General features: G+C 64.2%; 1 protein-coding gene across 1 annotated transcript in view; it reads right to left on the bottom strand.

The window, feature by feature from the left end:
* Positions 1–6,351: 6,351 nt before the first annotated feature.
* Camk2a (calcium/calmodulin dependent protein kinase II alpha) overlaps positions 6,352–18,823 on the bottom strand; it is a 47,538-nt gene continuing 35,066 nt past the window's right edge. Inside the window, 5 exon segments of the mRNA XM_048331385.1 lie at positions 6,352–8,684; positions 10,327–10,555; positions 15,293–15,387; positions 17,620–17,644; positions 17,647–17,694. Of these exon segments, the coding sequence (XP_048187342.1) occupies positions 8,681–8,684; positions 10,327–10,555; positions 15,293–15,387; positions 17,620–17,644; positions 17,647–17,694 (401 nt within the window). The 3' untranslated portion in view covers positions 6,352–8,680.

Genomic DNA, 18,823 nt, shown 5'->3' with positions numbered 1-18,823 from the left:
TTCAGACCCCCTCCTCCACTCGGGGGCTGTCTTTACGCCGTGTCACCCAACCTGAGCTCGGGGCTCCGGGAAGTAGGAGGCGCCAGGTCGAGGGGAGGTGAATGAAGTAGGGAGAAAGGTCCCCGGGGCGGGAGGGGGGGGCAGGAGCGGGAGAAGGAGCTGCGAAGAGCCGCCCACGGGGTCGGGGGAGGGTGACCTCCTGGGGCAGGGCAGCCGGGGCCCCCGACCCCCCGGGCAGTGGCGGCGCGGGCGGGTCCAGGCCGGCCTCCCGCACACGCGTTCCCGGGTGCCCCCGCCCCGGGCCCTGCCTCCCCCAGGTCCCCACCGCCCATCTGTGTTCTGTCGGGTGATCGTCAGTAAACATCAAACGAGGTCCTCCCGTCTCGTTACTGCCCACAGAGGTGGGCTGCGCACAGCCCTCTCGAACCCCCGCCAAGCGAGAGGAGCCCGAGGCTCAGTGCCCCCCCACTTGCCCTTCCCCTTCCCCATGGCGGCGGGGGAGGGGACGCCCAGCCCCTGGACACCACGCGGTCCCCACGACAGCGGGGGCCCCGGGAGGCGGCAGGTGCCGGGCGGCCCGGGGCGCGGTCCCTTCCCCGCCAGGGCCTCTCGCCCCCCCCCCCCCCCGTGGCCCCTGCCGCAGGAGGCTGCCAGGCTGTGATTTGGGGACGGCAAGGAAGGCGGCTACCGTTCGCTACCATTCGGTGTTAATAAGAAAGGTGTCTGCCCCCCCCCCCCGCCCGGCCCTGGTTTGGGGGACATTTCTCAGAAGGCCTGAGCTGCAGCCGGCATCCTGGGAGGAGGAGCCCAGGGCCCCAAATCCAGGCTTCTCTGCCCTCCGAGATGGTCGGATCTGGGAGGGGTCACGGCGGGGTAACACCCCATCTCCTTGACCTCGCCCCTCACTTCCGGCCTCCCCTCCCCTGAGCCCCGCACCTCCGGGCCTGCCCCTCCAGCCCTGCCCTCAGTCCATCCTCCTCCAGGCAGCCCTTCCTGCCGGGCCACCCTTCTCCCTCCCCTGTCCCCAGCTGTCCCCGCCACTGCCCTCTGCTGGCCCCAGGCCTCTCTCCTTACCACAGACGCCAGCCAACCCCAGCCAGGTCCTGATCATGGGGGGGGGGGGGGGGGACCAGGGAGGCCCAGCTGCAGGAGCGTCCATGAAAAGGCTTGGAACAGAAATGCAGGGCCTGAGGGTGCCCTCCCCCCCCACCCCCCCCCCACGCTGCCTCCCAAGTTCAGGGCTATGTGGACCCAAAGATCAGCTGCGCCAAGGGGATGACTGAGGGGCGGTGGGGAGAACCTTGGGGCCAGGCTGTAGCGGGCAGCCAGGAGGGGGGGTCAGGAGGAGGAGTGCGCGGGGGGGGGGGTCAGGAGGAGGAGTGCGGGAGGGTCAGGAGGAGGAGTGCGCGGGGGGGGGGTCAGGAGGAGGAGTGCGGGAGGGTCAGGAGGAGGAGTGCGCGGGGGGGGGGGGGGTCAGGAGGAGGAGTGCGGGAGGGTCAGGAGGAGGAGTGCGCGGGGGGGGGGGGTCAGGAGGAGGAGTGCGCGGGGGGGTCAGGAGGAGGAGTGCAGGAGGGGGGTCTCAGGCTGCACACACCTAAGCAGGTGGTAGAGAAGCTGCGGCCTTCTCTGCGTTCTGGACTCTTTCCTCGCGAGGAAATGCCCACCAGCGCCTCTAAGCACTCTCGCGGGCCGGGTGAGCGCACTCTCGCGGGCCGGGTGAGCGCACTCTCGCGGGCCGGGTGAGCACACTCTCGCGGGCCGGGTGAGCGCACTCTCGCGGGCCTGGTGAGCACACTCTCGCGGGCCTGGTGAGCGCACTCTCGCGGGCCCGGTGAGCGCACTCTCGCGGGCCCGGTGAGCGCACTCTCGCGGGCCGGGTGAGCGCACTCTCGCGGGCCCGGTGAGCGCACTCTCGCGGGCCGGGTGAGCGCACTCTCGCGGGCCCGGTGAGCACACTCGCGGGCCGGGTGAGCGCACACTCGCGGGCCTGGTGAGCACACTCGCGGGCCGGGTGAGCGCACTCTCGCGGGCCCGGTGAGCACACTCGCGGGCCGGGTGAGCGCACTCTCGCGGGCCGGGTGAGCACACTCTCGCGGGCCAGGTGAGCACACTCTCGCGGGCCGGGTGAGCACACTCTCGCGGGCCGGGTGAGCACACTCTCGCGGGCCGGGTGAGCGCACTCTCGCGGGCCGGGTGAGCGCACCCCTAGCGTGGCTGTCACCGCCACCAGCGTCTCCTTTGTCCCTCACACTGGGGATAACGGAGCGTGGAACTGAATTTCCGTGTCTGGTGGCTCGGGAGTCAGCCAGCGAAGGGTTAAGAGTCGGGAGTCACGCGGAGTTCCACGTGACTCCAGGCCACGGGTCTGCCGTGTCATTCTCCCTCTGACTCTATTTTTTGCTGGTGGCTCATGGAAAGTTTGGCTTCTTGAGGGCCAGGCGACTCCCCCGGGGGCGCTGACTCCAGGCCTGCCTTGGAAGAGCATCTGTGGTGGCCCGTTCACAGCAGATCCTTGCCACGCACGCGCACACACGCGCACACACACACACACACACACAGCCTCCGCCTGACTTCCGCCAGCAGCCCCCCCCCCAGCATCAGGGAGAAAGCAACTGTTTTCCCACTCATGTCCACAGCATCTGTGAGCTGTAACCTCTAGAGAATCGTCCAGAACGGGAGGCCAGGCGGACAGACGTGCACATCCGCTGGTCAGAGCCGAGTTCTGGCTCCCCATTCCAGCCGAATCGCTGTTGTCTCTGGATCCCGGCCTCCGTGTGAAGTGCAGAGGAAAGGCCTTCTCCTTGTAAGGGATTAAATGAGATTTTGCACACACAGACGCACACACATGTATTTATATACAGTTTTTATTTTTTGTCCCTACTGGGGCTTGAACTGCTGCTCAAGGCTAGAGCTCTACTACTTGGGCCTCAGCGCCACTTCCATCTTTTTCTGTGGTTGACTGAAGATAAGAGTCTCATGGACTTTCCTGCCCGGGCTGGCTTTGAACCATGACCCTCAGATCTCGGCCTCCTGAGTGGCTAGGATGGCAGCGGAACCCAGTGGCTTCCAGCACTTTTTCTGGTTAATCAGAGTCTCGGGAGTTTTCCCGCCCGGGCTGCGTAGCTCTCGGCCCTCTGACGGGGATCACAGGTGGGAGCCGCCGGTGGCTGGCGAGGTGGGATCGGTGCTGGGCGTGCGTTTGTAAAGAGGTGGGGGCGCCTACGCAGAGCCCGCGAGCTGTGCCCCGCACGGGAGAGGAGAGCCCGCCCCTGCCGCCTCCGGCGCTGGAGGGAGAAGGCAGGAGACGGGGGGGCCTGGAGCCAGAGATGGGCCACCCCCAGGCCCGGGACTTGTGGGCACCGTGGCAGTGTGGGGACGCCTGCCTCAGTGTCCCCACCGGAGACAGGAGCGCGTTCACAGGCGCTGCGGGACGAGACGCGATGACGAGGCCAGAGCCTCCACCTCGACCCGCCCGGCCCGCCTCCCGGGGAGCGTGCGTGGCACCGGCTGAGGGGGGGGGTGGGACCCCGGCTCCACAGGGACGGGGGCTCTGGCTCAGGAGCTCTCGTGGTGTGTGCGATGAGCCAGGGCCCGCCCCCCCCCCCCCCCAGCCCGCAGGGATGGCGGGCGCCGCCGAGCCCCAGGCCTGGCTGCGGACTCTCTCCGTGCGTCCACGCGGAGGCTCGGGGGGCCCCGGGAGGCCGAGGCAGGAACGGGCCTGTAAGCGGTGTTGATCGGAGGCGGGCGGTGGAGGCGCCCCCCGACCTGCCTCTCAGAGGAGGGGTGCTCCCTGGAGCACCTTTACTTCTAGAAAATTCCCCGGGGTGAATCTGCAGCAACCAGCCACAGCCTCGCAATCTGGGGACGGCAGGTTCAATGCCATTATTGTCCTAGAGGAGGGCACAGGAGAGAATGGGGAGCGTCACCCCCTTTCTCCGGAGCACCAGCTCGGCCCACTGGACGGTCAGGTGGAGAAGGGGCGGTGGATTGGCAGAGAAGCCCTGCCCAGAGGCTCAAGCCCGCTCCGCACTCCCAGCCCCTGCGGGGCGGCTCCTGGTGGATTTACACCCCCACCCCCACCCCTGCCACCGCCCCCCAAGCCCGTTCTCCCCCCCCCCGGGTCCCACACACCTGCGGCCCCACCACATCCTGCTCTGGAGGCCTGTTTTCGGCACGGCGCTTGGGTCCGGCGCAGTGTCAGGGGTCCCTGGGGGGACGGGGTGCTCCTCGAGTGTTCCTCGGGGCGCGGCCTGGCTCCAGCATGGCTGAGGAAGCAGCCGTCTCCCTCCTTCACCCCTGGGCCTCTTTGGGCAGCCTCGGCAACTCGCTCTCCCTATATATCTTTTTTTTTTTTTTTGGCCAGTCCTGGGCCTTGAACTCAGGGCCTGAGCACCGTCCCTGGCTCCTTCCCGCTCAAGGCTAGCACTCTGCCACCTGAGCCACAGCGCCACCTTCTGGCCGTTTTCCATATATGTGGTGCTGGGGAATCGAACCGAGAGCTTCATGGGTAGGAGGCAAGCGCTCTTGCCACTAGGCCATGTTCCCAGCCCTCGCTCCCCCTATTGTGTGGGATGAGAAGAAGGACGGGGCCGGAGTACCCGAGACGAGGAGGAGACACGGCCAGCCCAGGGCGTGGCAGCCGCGGGGGGGGGGGGGTGCAGTGCTCGGCCCTCCCTTTGGCTTCTCCTGCGTTCCAGCCACGCACAGCTCACAGCCCGCGCGTGTCCGCCTCGCTGCCCAGGAGGCTGAGAGCCAAGGATCACAGCTCAAGGGCAGCGCAAGCAGCCACGTCCTCGGGACGCTCATCTGCAATTAACCAACCAACAGCCGGGGATGGGAGCGTGGCTTCAGAGGGGGAGCACCGGCCTTGAGCGAACACGCGAAGGTGCAGTGCGCGGGCCCTGATACCACCAGCAGCAGCAATGACGATAACGCACGCACACACACGCACACGCACGCACGCACACGCACGCACACGCACGCATGCACTGTGCATCCCGAGCTCAGGCAGGGGCGTAGCGCCGTGGATTCTCGCTTAGCTGACTTCTAGCGGTAACGGGAGCGGGTAGACAGGGCTGTGGATGTCCGCCGAGGGCCCCGAGCCGCCTGGGCGAGGACAGGAATAGACCGTGAGAGATGGGAGCGGACGGAGAGTCACCGAGAAGGGAATTTCTAAGAAGCCCAGTCCCTGCCTGCTGCCATCCAGAGGCAGACAGGGGGGTGGGGTGGGGGGCTGGAGGGGCCTCGACACATCCTGGACCTGCAGGCAGTCTTGCTGAGTTTCCTCACCTCCCTCTTCAAAGCAGGGCTGCTGTAACCAGGCCTGGACACATTGTGAAAACACTGGGTGATACTTTTTCTCTGGAGAGCAACTGGGCAAGGACCGCGCCTGTGCTGCCACCTGCTGGTGGGTTCCCGGAAGGGCGCCGGAGCCGCCTTCCCACCCAGACCCGGCTGGCGCGGGACACTGAAGTCCCGGGCACCCGCCGCATGGACAGCCCCGGGGACCTTTGGAAGCCAGGACTCTTGGCCAGGGGGACAGAGTTCTGGGGGGGCCCCGTGTTCTGCGGCCCAGCGCTATTGAATGGCGTGGGCTCCGAACCAGCCTGCGGGGAGTGGCTCCTCTCACAACCCCACCTTTCCAATCCTGATTCCTTGGATGAGGTCCATAAACACACCTGTGGATTCGGAAGAACTCCCGGGCTACGGCCGAGCGGTAGAGCGCCTGCCTCCCATACACGAAGCCCTGGGCTCGATTCCTCAGCACCACACACACAGAGAAAGCTGCAGGGGGCGCTGTGGCTCAGGTGGCCGAGTGCCGGCCTTGAGCACAAAGAAGCCAGGGACGGTGCTCAGGCCCCGAGTTCAAGCCCAGGACTGGCAAAAAAAAAAAAAAAAATGCCCTACATCCCATTTTCCAAACCATTCTCCCTGCCTGTGAGGTGGGCTGGGAGAAGAGGACTCGTGGGGGGGAGGGGGGGGCTTGTTCTGAAGCCGGTTTCTTTGCGTCCAAGGAAACGGGGCCCGGCGGAGGTGAAGCTTGTCGCTAGCTCATGTCTGTCCGTGGTAACCCAGATCCATTTTCAAGTGCAGGAGAGGACGCCAGGTTCCTCTGGGCCTCCCAGGGTGGGGCGCTTGGTTGGCTGGGCCCTGAGCCTGTGACCCAGGATGACACCCCCCCCCCCCAGGGGCCCTGCAAGACGGAGAGACACGAAATGCACAGAAGTTTGTAGCTATTTATTGCACTGAAAACACCAAGAATAAAACAGATGCCCCTTCTGCCCCGCCCCCCCCCACCCCTAGCAGAAAGTTTGCGCAGTGGTCATTCAAGTTCACAGCCACGTTTTTAAAAAAGAAAGAAAGAAAGAACCGAAACAAAATCGCAAACAAATAGTAACAGAGAAACCAGCCTGGGGAGCCCGGCTATCGCCTCCCAGGGGTCCGGTGAGCGGGAGGCGGGGCCGGGCGGGGGTGACCCGGAGAGGGCGGGCGTTCCTGTAAACACGTCTGCATGCTGGAGCCTGGGTCTGGGCGGCGCGAGCTGGGCGGCGGGCGGCTGCGTGGAGGAGCGTGCGGACGGTCCGGGGAGCGAGGGCTCTGCGCGGCGCCGCCCGCGGTTCCTCTGCCTGCTGTCTCGGGGTCCCCGGGGCCCCCGGGGTCTACAGCGAGGAGGTCAACTCAGCCCGGGGGGAGGGACCTGCCTCGACGTCACGGACGGGGGGTGCGACGGCAGCGCGGGGAGTCCCCCGGCTCAGCTTCCCGGTAGGGAAACCGAGGTCCGGAGAGGGAAAGGACTCCCCCGGGGTCACCCCGCAAGCCTGGCCCGCACCGGGAACGGGAGCCTCCCGACCCCGCCGCCGCTTCCCCTCCCCCCTCGGTCCCCCGCTGGCGAGCAGGGGACGGGCACCACAGAGGGGGACGAGGGCGGGCAGGGGACAGGCCGGGGCCCGGCCAGGCCTGAGGCCCAGAGGAGGCCCACGCCTCGATCGGGCTTCCCGTCGCCTTCCCTTCGACGCCCCCGTGTCCGCTGGCGGGGACCCGGGGGCCGAGCGGGGCGAGCCCACGAGGCGTGGCGGCCCGCGGCTTCCCCCGGAGACGGCTGGCCGGGAGGGTCGCGGAGCCGGCAGCTCCGTCGCTGGGACGGCGGGGTCCCCGGGCCTCGCGGGGCCTCCGGGCCTGGGCCGGGCAGCAGGGGCCCGGGAAGGCTCCCTCCCCGGCCCGCTCCCCTGCCCAGCAGCGGGACTTGAACCGCGGGCCCAGCTCTGCTCCAGCCGCACCGGGACAGCTGGGGGGCCTCCGCCTCCGCCGCCCCCCTGGGGATGGGCTCTTCCTCCCCAGAACCCCGGAGGGGGACAGAATCTCATGCTGGCCACGCGGAGGCCAGAAGCACAGAGAGGCCGCCACGGCACCGAGCCCAACGCCACGAAGACGCCTCTTTTTTGTTTTTGTGTTTGTAGCCCAAAACATGTAGATTGATTTTGCTGAGTGTTTTTCTTCTTTTCATAATTTTTTTCAACTTACTGCATATGAAGTCATGCAAAGAAAACAGTGCAGAGAGAGGGCGGGCGGAAGGAAGACAGAGAGAGCAGCACGGAAGAGAGAGAGAGAGAGAGAGGAAGAGCCTCGCGCTCCGGATGAGGTGTACGTGGAAGGTTCTGGTGCTCTCTCTGCTTTGGCTGTCGGATACCAAGGGAGAGACGCCATGAATACCCATGCTGGGGCCCCAGAAGAGGGTGGGGGGCCCTGGGGGGCACGGCCGTCAGGAGCAGCCCCGGAGGTGCCGTCCTGGGGAGCAAGGCACGCCGGGGTGTCTCTCTCCTGACAACCTGGGCCCTCTCCCCGGCCGGCCCCGAGGGGGCGGGCCCCTCCGGAGGCAGAAGGTGCCGCCCTCCCGCTCACGCTGCACCCCAGGAAGGACCAGAAAAGCAGAAGGACACGCCATCTCAGGCCGAACGGCATCTCGCCCTCCCCGTCGCCCTCCCCCTCGCCCTCCCCCGCGCCCTCCCCGGCCCGCCGCCAGCCCGAGAGGCTTCGCGATTACAGAAAGATCCAGGAACGCGACGCACGAGGTGTGGCTAGAGAAAGGCATGCGGTCCGAGGGGCGGGGGGCCGAGCGCGGCCCGGGGCCCGGGAGCGGCGGGGTCCCCTCTCGTGGACGAGGCTGGAATTCTCGGGGGATGGAGGACAGGGTGGGGCGGGGGTCGCGGGGCGCGGTGGGGAGGGGCGGGTCCGCCGTCCCCCCTGCCCCCCGCGGTGGGCCAGCGTCTGCTCCACAGGAGGCCGGGGGCGGAGATTGGTGGGGGCTCTTCAGTGCGCTCCGGGGACCCCAGAAGACGAGCTCCGAGAGGGACGCCGGCCACCGGCTTCTCGGTCTCCCAGTCTGGTGAACACACAGTTGGGGCGCTCTCACGGCAGCGAGTGGAAGCTGGGGGGTCCCTGGCCCCCCACCACCCTCGTGGAGAAAGAACCAGGTTGGGAGGTGAAGGGGGGATCGGCCATTTGCTCTGGAGTCGCCGTGGCTTCTGTGGCCAAGCGGGTTTCCTCAGTGCGGGGTGGACAGCTGGTAACGGCGGGGTGACGAGGGGGAGAATTCCAGCAACATCCAAGGGGGGGCGGCAACCACATTCCACGGACACGAGGGCGTCCCTGCCCCTCGGCGGCGCGGGGACCCGGCCGGCCTTCAGCTGTGAAGGAAGGCAGGAGGCGGTCAGCGCGGGGGTGCGGGGGTCAGCGGGGGGGTCAGCGCGGGGGTCAGGCGGGGGGTCAGTGCGGGGGTCAGCGCGGGTCAGCGCGGGGGTGTGGGGGTCAGCGGGGGGTCAGTGTGGGGGGGTCAGCGCAGGGGGGTCAGCACGGGGGTCAGCGGGGGGTTCAGCGCGGGGGTCAGCGGGGGTTCAGCACGGAGGTCAGCGTGGGGAGGTCAGCTGGGTCAGCGTGGGGGGGTCAGCGGGGGGGTTCAGCGCGAAGGTCAGCGTGGGGAGGTCAGCGGGGTCAGCGTGGGGGGTCAGCGCGGGGGTCAGCGCGGGGGTCAGCGCGGGGGGGTCAGCGCGGGGGTCAGCGCGGAGGTCAGCGTGGGGAGGTCAGCTGGGGTCACGGTGGGGGTTCAGCGCGGGGGTCAGCGGGGGGTTCAGCGCGGAGGTCAGCGTGGGGAGGTCAGCGGGGGGTTCAGCGCGGGGGTCAGCGGGGGGTTCAGCGCGGAGGTCAGCGTGGGGAGGTCAGCTGGGGTCAGCGTGGGGGGTCAGCGCGGTGGTCATCGCGGGGGGGTCAGCGTGGGGGTCAGCGCGGGGGTCAGCGTGGGGAGGTCAGTGGGGTCAGCGTGGGGGGGTCAGCGCGGTGGTCATCGCGGGGGGGTCAGCGTGGGGGTCAGCGCGGGGGTCAGCGCGGGGTCAGCGCGGAGGTCAGCGTGGGGGGGTCAGTGCGGGGGTCAGCGCGGGGTCAGCGCGGGGGTGTGGGGGTCAGCGGGGGGTTCAGTGTGGGGGGTCAGCGCAGGGGGGTCAGCGCGGGGGGTCAGCACGGGGGTCAGCGTGGGGGGGTCAGCACGGGGGTCAGCGGGGGGTTCAGCGCGGGGGTCAGCGGGGGGTTCAGCACGGAGGTCAGCGTGGGAGGTCAGCTGGGTCAGCGTGGGGGGGTCAGCGGGGGGTTCAGCGCGAAGGTCAGCGTGGGGAGGTCAGCGGGGGTCAGCGTGGGGGGTCAGCGTGGGGGGTCAGCGCGGGGGGGTCAGCCGGGGGTCAGCGGGGGGGTCAGCGCGGGGGTCAGCGCGGGGGGGTCAGCCCGGGGGTCAGCGGGGGGGTCAGGCGCGGGGTCAGCGCGGGGAGGTCAGCGGGGTTCAGTGCGGGGGTCAGCGCGGGGTCAGGGCGCGGGGGTGTGGGGGTCAGCGGGGGGGTCAGTGTGGGGGGGTCAGCGCAGGGGGGTCAGCGCGGGGGGTCAGCACGGGGGTCAGCGTGGGGGGGTCAGCACGGGGGTCAGCGGGGGGTTCAGCGCGGGGGTCAGCGGGGGGTTCAGCACGGAGGTCAGCGTGGGAGGTCAGCTGGGTCAGCGTGGGGGGGTCAGCGGGGGGTTCAGCGCGAAGGTCAGCGTGGGGAGGTCAGCGGGGGGTCAGCGTGGGGGGTCAGCGTGGGGGTCAGCGCGGGGGGGCGTCAGCCCGGGGGTCAGCGGGGGGGTCAGCGTGGGGGTCAGCGCGGGGAGGTCAGCGGGGTTCAGTGCGGGGGTCAGCGTGGGGGGGTCAGCGCGGGGGTCAGCGCGGGGGGGTCAGCGCTGGCCCTCGGCCTGCAGCCCCAGCCCGCCCCCGCAGCGGCCCCCACGGCCCTCCCCCGGGGTCGGGGCTCTTACTGGGGCAGGACCGAGGGCGCCCCGGATCTGTGGAAGTGGACGATCTGCCATTTGCCGTCGCGGCGGTGCCAGACGCGGGTCTCCTCGGACTGCGCGGTGCGGGGCACGCCGCCCGCGTCCAGGTACTGCGTGATGCGGATGTAGGCGATGCAGGCCGACTCGTCGCCCATCAGGTGGATGTGTGGGTTCAGGATGGTGGTGTGCACGGGCTTGCTGTTCCGGGACCACACTGCGGGTGGGGCGGGAGGGGAGGAGATGGAGGGGGGCCGCCTCCCCCGGGCAGCCCCGGCCCGCGCCTCCCCCGGGACTCGGCGCCCCGGGGGTCAGGGCAGAGCCGCGGGGAACGGGGACGTGGCGTCCGGCTCAGGCACGGTGCTGTTTCGGACACGCCAGGTCCCTCGCGCGTTAAACGCAGAGACGCTCCGACGCGCGTCGTCCCGGGGAGCCGGGTGTGTCTCAGTCCCAAGGGGGCCGGCGCAGGCGGCACGAGGAGACGCTAGAGACTCCTCGCGCTGCGCCCCCACCGCCGGGAGGCGCGGGGAGGGACGGGGAGGGCGGTCAGGGGAACCCTGCGCCGGCGAACGGCTGCCCTGCCCACGGCGCCTTCTGGACGTAGCCGTGAGGTGACCGAATGAGACCCATTGCGCCTGGCTTCTCAAGAGAGTCTGGAGAGCCGAGTTTAACGTGGAAACCCTTCCTTTCTAGTTGCTGGGAGTATGATTCCCATGCCGCTTGTCCTACAGAGCACATGGCTGGTGCGGACCTGCCCCTGCGTCTTCCTCACCTGCCAACGACGCTGGCCACGGGCCAGCTTCTAGAAACCTGGGGATGGTAGCAGAGCGGGGCACTGACACCTCGGCTTTTAAGATGGCATTGGGAGTCGTGGGGTGAGATCACGGAGCTTTCTAGAGTTAGAGGGAAGCTCACGGATCTTGTAATCAGGACAGAACCGATCAGAGTCCCTGGATCTGGCTCCCAGTTCTTACATTGGCTCTAGAAACCAGTCATCAAGTAGAAAGCCAAAGCACCGAAAGACAACGACCCAGGCGGGGGGTGGTTGGAGCGGTCACCAGGCTCCCATCTCTAACTGGAGCCCGGGGCCTTGCCGGGAAGTAGCCCGAGTGACGGATTAGGTAGACAGCTTGCTTAAAGCCAGGCCTCACCTCCACCCTGCCCTTCCCAGTTCAACGAACCGTAAGGGAAATCTCCCTTCCCTTCCCTCCCCCCGGATTCTGACATCCAGATGGATTTGTGCGCCACTTACTACCTGAAAAATATCAAATATATGGTTTTTTCCCCTCTGGACTGAAGAAGGCATCCAGCAATCTCCACTCTAATATTACATTATGCTATTCCAAGGCTGGGGGTAAGCAATCAAATCGTAAGACTTAGACAAACAGGATAACAGACTTGTAGAATGTTGACCTTTCATGCCAAAGGCTGGGGAGGAACCTTGGAAGTCAAAGGTCACCAAGCAGCCCCCCCTATAAAATGCCAGGAGACTTCCATGAATGTCCTGACAGCAAGCGGGGCTGGAGACGCACAAGCCCACCTAGTTCAATGCATCTGTCTAGCGGATATGGAACTGAGGCCCAGAGAAGACAACGGACTTGGCTTGTTTACGTTGCTTCCGTCTTCTGGAGGAAATGCAGTAGAACCTCGAAGAATCAGGCTCTGATGGGACTGTATCAGGGCACCCAGAGCTATCAGAACCCCGGGCTGAGCTTTGCCGGGGGGCAGGCCTCGCCGGCGGTGCTCAGGGCTGGCGTCCTCAAGGGGCGCCGCTTAAGCCGGCGTCTCTCTACCGATGAGAGGCCTGCGGGGTCCACCCTCAAGGAGAGGACGGAAGATGGGGTCAGCAAGATCAACTCAAAATGCATCAAGGACCTCAATATGAGGCCTGAATCCTTGAAACTAATGAAGGACAGAGTAGGAAAGACGCTAGAACTTATAGGCACAGGAAGGAACTTCCTGAATAGAGTCCCGGGGCACAACAGACAGGGGAGAGACTCGACAAACGGGACTACTACAAATTAAAAAGTTTCTGCACAGCTAAGGTCATAGCCACCAAAACAGAAAGACAACCAAGCATATGGGAAAGGATATTTACCAGCACAGCAACAGACAAAGGCCTGATATGTCATCTACAGAGAACTCAAAAAACTAAGCCCCTCCAAATCCAATAAACCAATTAGGAATGGGCAAAGGAGCTAAAGAGAGACTTCACAAGAGAAGATATAAAAATGCAAAGAAACAATGAGGAAATGCTCAACATCCCTGGTAGTAAAGGAAATGCAAATAAAAACAACCCTGAGATACCACCTCACTCCAGTTAGAATGGCCTATACTCTGAATTCAGGCAACAACAAACGCTGGAGAGGGGTTGCGGGGAAAGAGAAACCCTTCTCCATTGTTGGTGGGAGTGCAAATTAGTAAACCACTTGGAGAACAGTATGGAGGTTTCTCAAAAAGCTCAATATAGACCTACCCTATGACCCAGCCATACCACTCCTAGGCATCTATCCTAAACAGCAAACCCAAGATATCAAAAAGACATCTGCACTTCCATGTTTATCGCTGTACAATTCACAATAGCCAAAATATGGAAACAACCCAGATGCCCCTCCACAGATGAATGGATCCAAAAAATATGTACTTATACACAATGGAATACTACATAGCGATTAGGAATGGTGAAATATTGTTATTCGCAGGGAAATGTCAGAATTTGAACAAATAATGTTGAGTGAGACAAGCCTAGAACACAGAAAACAAAGGGGCATGATCTCCTGATATATGACTGTTAACAAAGGGAGACGGAGAGACAGTAGAGACCAGGTCTGTGAAACCAAAAACTTCTTGTCAAATGGTATTTCCCACAGGATTGGGGCAGCAACCAACATTATGTAACTAAAACCAAACAACTACTCAACATATAAAGGTCAAAAATTGACCTCTCAGGGGAATACAACAGCTCAAAAGCTAGGTATGTGCGTTCATATAAGACTACTGTCGACATATTGTCTATTGTCAACATTACATTTAAAGCCCTAGGTGAATTTTCTTGGGCTTGCCACGTGGCTACTGTATATGTTCTTGATACATGTGTATTGTATATATGTCTACGTGACCCAGGGAAGGAAAGAAAACAGGGTGTAAGATATCACAAGAAACATACACACTGCCCTACTATGTAACTGTACCTTTTTGCACAACACCTTGTCAAAAATTTTTTTTCTTTAATAAATAAATTACAAAAAAAGAAGAAGATGGGTCAGGCCCTCTCAAGAAGCGGCAGCTATTCCGAGTGAGCGCTTCCACTGGGTCTTGTCTCCTGGGGGCCAGTGCTCCAGTGAGCCACTACCTGAGGCCGCCAGGGGCTGGGCAGCCTCTGCCCTGTGTTTAGTCCTCCTGGTCATCTCTACCTGAGGAGCTGGGCTTGGGCCTGACGGGGAGGGGGCTGGGGAGGGGAGTCACAGTGCCCCCAGAAGACGGAGCAGCCAAAGTGACCTGCGGGGCGGGAGGGGGGGTGGGGGGCTTCCATGTGAGAATTCAAACTCATTCCCATGCTAGCTGCAGAATCAGAATTGATCACTTAAGAACGTGTGTGTGTGTGTGTGTGTGTGTGTGTGTGTGTGTGTGTGTGTATAAAACCAGGAGTTCCCTGGAGTCTCTGTACATACACGATGAAGCCAGAGAGGTGCCGACCAGTTTGTAGAGTGTTAATCCAGAGAGCGTGCCACAGTGGGGACAGACTGGGTGGGTCACACCCAAAAGGGAAAGGTCTGGGAGCCAGTTTGGGCCAGGTTCTACCGCTGCTCTCCAGATCCCTTTGGACAAGTCACATCCACTTTCTGAGCCTCAGTTTCCTTCTGAGTGACGGAGTCTAACTAGACCTTCCGTCACTGAGGTACAGTCACCTTGTATTATCACCGTACAAGTGCCACCTGAAGTTCTGTCCTGAAAAGATCTCCGTGATTGATTCACTCTACTAGTAATTTAATGGTAATTGTAAAAGAAAGCTTTCTGTCAGGTCCTGGTGGCTCACGCCTGTAATCCTAGTTACTCAGGAGCCTGAGATCTGAGGATCGTGGTTCAACGCCAGCCTGGGCAGAAAAGTCTGCGAAGGTCTTACGTCCAATCACCTAGACGGTGCTGGAAGTGGCGCTGTGGCTCAGGTGGTAGAGCACTGGCCTACTCCTTGGGACAGTGCCCAAGGCCTGAGTTCAAGCCCCAGGACTGGCAAACGCACACACAAAAAGAAACACTCACGGACAATCAGTATCACAGAGTGAAAGTGAATAATCAGTGCAGCAAACACAACACAAAGTGACGCAGTCTTTGGGACCTGGGTGAAGCGAGGAATTGGGCGGTGTGTGTACTCAACTCCCCGTCCCTTTGATGAGGTCCAAGCATTCAAAGAGAACTAAACAGGAGTTGAACTCTTGCCGGGCCGGCCTGTGTTGAAGGGGTGTCTGTGTCACCCGAAGTCAGGATCCCGGATCCTGCCCGTGTCTCTCAGACCCATCCTCCAACTCCTAAGCGAATCCTAACGCGCGCGCCTCGGCTCGAGTGAGACGCGGACGGGCGAAGGCCGAGCCTCAGGCCCCGCCCGCCCCTTGCCTGCAACGCGCCCAAGGTCTCTCCTGCAGAGGAGGGCCACAGGAGGACAGACAGGCCAGACAGACCTAGACCCGCCGCAGGAGCACGGCAGAGTGAACTCTGTCCCTGTCTTTCCCAGCTGCCCCCACGAAGGCCTGGCCTGCGCAGCTGCGACGGTCCCCGGCATCCAGAGCGCTGGGGCCGGAGGCGGAGCCGGCGGGGAGAGCGTGAGAGCGGGGTGGTGGCCTAGCGCGTCTCCGCACTCCCGGCTGCCCCCGGGGACCTGCCTGTCCCCCGCTGTGCCGTTGGCAGGACATAGAACAGAGAGCAGACGACAGGCACCCCGAGAGAAGGAATTGCTCACGGTTTTCAAAATAGAATCGATGGAAGTCCAGCCCCTCCACCAGGTTGCCCAGGGCCTCGGGCTCGAAGGCTGTCATTCCCGGGTCACACATCTTCCTGGGGGAAGGAAGCCAGAGGAAAGAGAGGACTGGGGCGCTGGTCCCCGCACCCCGGGGGGCGGGCGAGCTCCCAAGAGGGACCGGCGTGCCCTGCCCTGGGGGCGAGGCCCCGAACCCTGGCGAGCACAGGGTGACTTGCTGGTGCCCGCTAGATGGAGAAGCCGGGGCTCGGGTCCCGGCCCTGCCCCTTGCTGGTCACGGGGTCCACAGCAAGGCCTGGGGCTGCGCGCTGCGCGGGGTCTCGGCCCCAGGCGGCGGCTCCCAAGGGCGTTCTCTAAGTCGTCTTTCTGGGGGCGAGGGCTGCCTTTCCTTTCCGTAAGAGTCACCTCGCCCACCAGGCAGGTGTGCACCGGAGGGGACCGTGACAGGCCGGCAGGAGCGGGGAGCGCATCGCGTCCCCATCCCCAGGTTCGCCAGGTCCCCCGGCAATGAAGCCAGGGACAGGAAATGCCTCTGGACCGGCCGAGCCCCAAACCTGAGTGGGGCTGGAGATGCCGCCAAGAGGCCGCCCCCGCATCCTCTGAGCGGGACAGAACCCTTCCGGGGGCGCAACACGCTTCCCTCCCCGGGGACCCCACATTCTGCAGATGTGTCGAGGCGAGGGCTAGGGGCTGCGCTCCCGCGAGCGGAGGTGTTCAGGACCGTCGGGATCCAGACTCCTCTGCAGGTGGGGCCTGAGTGCTGACTCGCAGGGGCAGGGCCTCCTCGCCTCCCCGCGCCAGGGGCCCCAGAACCGTCTGCTCCAATTGAATCATCCCTGCGGCGAGCCAGGGCTCAGTGAGAGAAGGGGCTTCTCCTCGGACACGAGAGCTGGGCTCGAGGACACCACGGGCCTGAGAGATCGTGGTGAGGATCAGAATCTACAGCGGCTGCCATTTCCCGAGGAAGAAGCACTACAGGGGTGGGTGGGGTCCTCAGAAAGAACACAGGGGCCGCGGCCTCCTCTGTGTCCCTGGCTCCTGGCTGTGCTTTCTCAAAGCCATCAGCAAGCTACCTCCCCCCTTAGCTTTACTAGGGCTCCTGAGGTTTCATGTAACACCCCAGCACACACCTGTGCACACTCTTGGCGCACACCTGTGCACAGACACGTACATGTGCATGCACACACGTATGTATAGGACATGCCAACCACAGGGTTATACATGCACCTTCCAAGGATCTTGCTCGCCTGGGAACGTGGCTTAGCGGTAGAGTGCTCGCCTAGCATGCATGAAGCCCTGGGTTCCATTCCTCAGCACCACATACGTGGAAAAAGCCAAACATGGAGCTGCTGCTCAAGTGGCAGAGTGCTCACCTTGAGCAAAAGAAGCCAGGGACAGTGCCCAGGCCCCGAGTTCAAGCCCAGGACTTGCACACACACACACGCACACAAATTCTTTCCAAGGGCCTTGCTCCTCCCGAGAGAACCAGAGCGTCTCCAGCTTTGCCATCCACTGCGGCTAAAACCCTCCGTGGTTAGGATGCACCGGGCCTACCAAGCCTTTGCGAGGCCAACTGCAGATCTTGGCACTAGCAAAACCCAGGAACTGGCTGCCCAAGAGCCCCGCCTCCCTGGCCATCTTACCGTAACCCAACAAGTAAGGGTCCCTCTAGCCTGTGTCCAGGAGGGCTCACGAGGCCCGGGCCTGGTCAGGACTGGCCCGTGCGCTAGGGCCTAAACCCAGAATAGTCCTCCTGGGGCCTGCTTCTGGGCCAAGCCAGGAAAGGCTCAGGTGACCACCAGGGGGCGCTGCAGCCATGCCGCCGGCCGGCACGCCGCCAAGAGCAGGTGTATGGAGTGTCTCCAACCACCAGCCCTGGTTGAGGTCCTTTTTCTCCTGCCTTCTCGCTGAAACTACAGCCTTCTGGGTCCTTTTCTGCTCCTGTGCCCATCTGAGCTCCGAGGCTGGAGGAGGTGCGGGGTGAAATCGGCCTGTCTGCCCGCCCCCCCCACCCCCGGCCCCTATACTGGAATGGGAAGGAAGCAAAGGAGCTGGTTGGCGTTCCTCCAGGGGTCGAGCTGCGAGGGCGAGCAGGGAGGAGGGGAGGACTGGACGCAAAGAAACGTGGTGAGCAGGAAGCTCCACAGAAGCACCAAGTCTGAGCGCAGAGCAGACATGTGGATCTAGCCTCATTCATAGCACATGCAGAGCCAGTTACGTGAGGGTCAGCCAAGAAGACCCCGATTAGCCGCCCGGACCCCCCGGACCCCCTTCAGACAGGACATGCAGAATGAGCCCAGCTGACTCACGTGTAGGACTCAAAATCTCCATGCTTATGGCTTCGATCAGCTGCTCTGTCACTTTGATAATTTCCTGTTTGCGCACTGTAAGGCAGGGAGGGCGACACAGAAATAACGGTAATAATAGCGTATACGGAAGCACCGACTATTGTCCCCCGAGGCCCTGTCGCGTGCCGGGCAGACGCGACTGGGTCCAAGACCTCGTGTGGCTCGTGTCATTCAGCCCCGCGTGGTCCCCGGGAGATGGATATTATTATTGCCCTCCGCGTCGCGGAAGAAGCTGGGGCCCGGAGGGTGCGAGCCGGCGACAGCGCCGTCCACTCTGCTCCGCCGAGGGCAGAGGCCGCAGCTCCGGCCTCCGGCTCCGGCCTGCGGCTCCTGGCTGAGCGTCGCTCTTGCCTCTGAACGATGCCCCCCCCCCCGCCACCCTGCTCTGCCGTGGGAAGCCCAACAGCCCGTGACACCACCCACAGGACAGCTGTGAACCACGCTCCCCCGTGACCAGACCTGAGGCATGAAGGGAAGTCTCAGGGCGAACCCCGGCCCGGGTCTGGGGGAGCCTTCTGCTCCGTTCGAGTGCCCGCAGGGTTCGGGCACGGAGCGATCTCATCTAAGCGAATCGAGTCCCGGAGCACTCGCGGTACCGAGGCCCAGGCTGCGCTCCTCCGGCAGCCACGGAGCGGCGCCCCGGCCTCCGTCCCCAGCAAATCCTCGTCTAAACCCCGGGCCGGTCCTTCCGAGCGCTGCCGCTGTGAGCGTGCGCCCACCCGGAGCCCGCGCCCAGCCCTGGCTCGCAGCGGGGACGCAGCCCCAGCGCCGCCCTCTGCTCCTGCCTCTGGCCGGGGCTGCTTTCTGAAAGGCCCTTGGGAGGCAGGCTAGGACAGCGTTCCCCCAGGCCACACCTGGGGCGACCGGGCTCAGGGATAGCACTTGTAACCGGGTATCCTGGCCCCTCGCAGAGCCTAACCGTAGCCTGCCTCAGTTTCCCCGGGCAGAGCTTCTTTCCCTCCTCCCAGCCTCGAGCCCAGACCCTCAGGGGCCCAGCCCTGTGCAGCGCGTGGGCTCTGGGGTCCTCAGCAGCTCCGGCCTGGCCTCCCCGCGCTCTCCTGCCGGCTGCCCCTGGGTTCCCTCCCGGCGTTTCCGCTCGGGCCACTGGAGGCTCCAGAGTCACGGGCCTCCTGGGGCAGAGATGCACGTTGAGGCCAGGAGCTAC

Source organism: Perognathus longimembris, chromosome 22 (genome assembly GCF_023159225.1).
Source record: "Perognathus longimembris pacificus isolate PPM17 chromosome 22, ASM2315922v1, whole genome shotgun sequence".
NCBI classification, from domain to species: Eukaryota; Metazoa; Chordata; class Mammalia; order Rodentia; family Heteromyidae; genus Perognathus; species Perognathus longimembris.
Note: the sequence above shows the minus strand (reverse complement) of the source record. Positions and strands in the feature narration are given on the sequence as shown.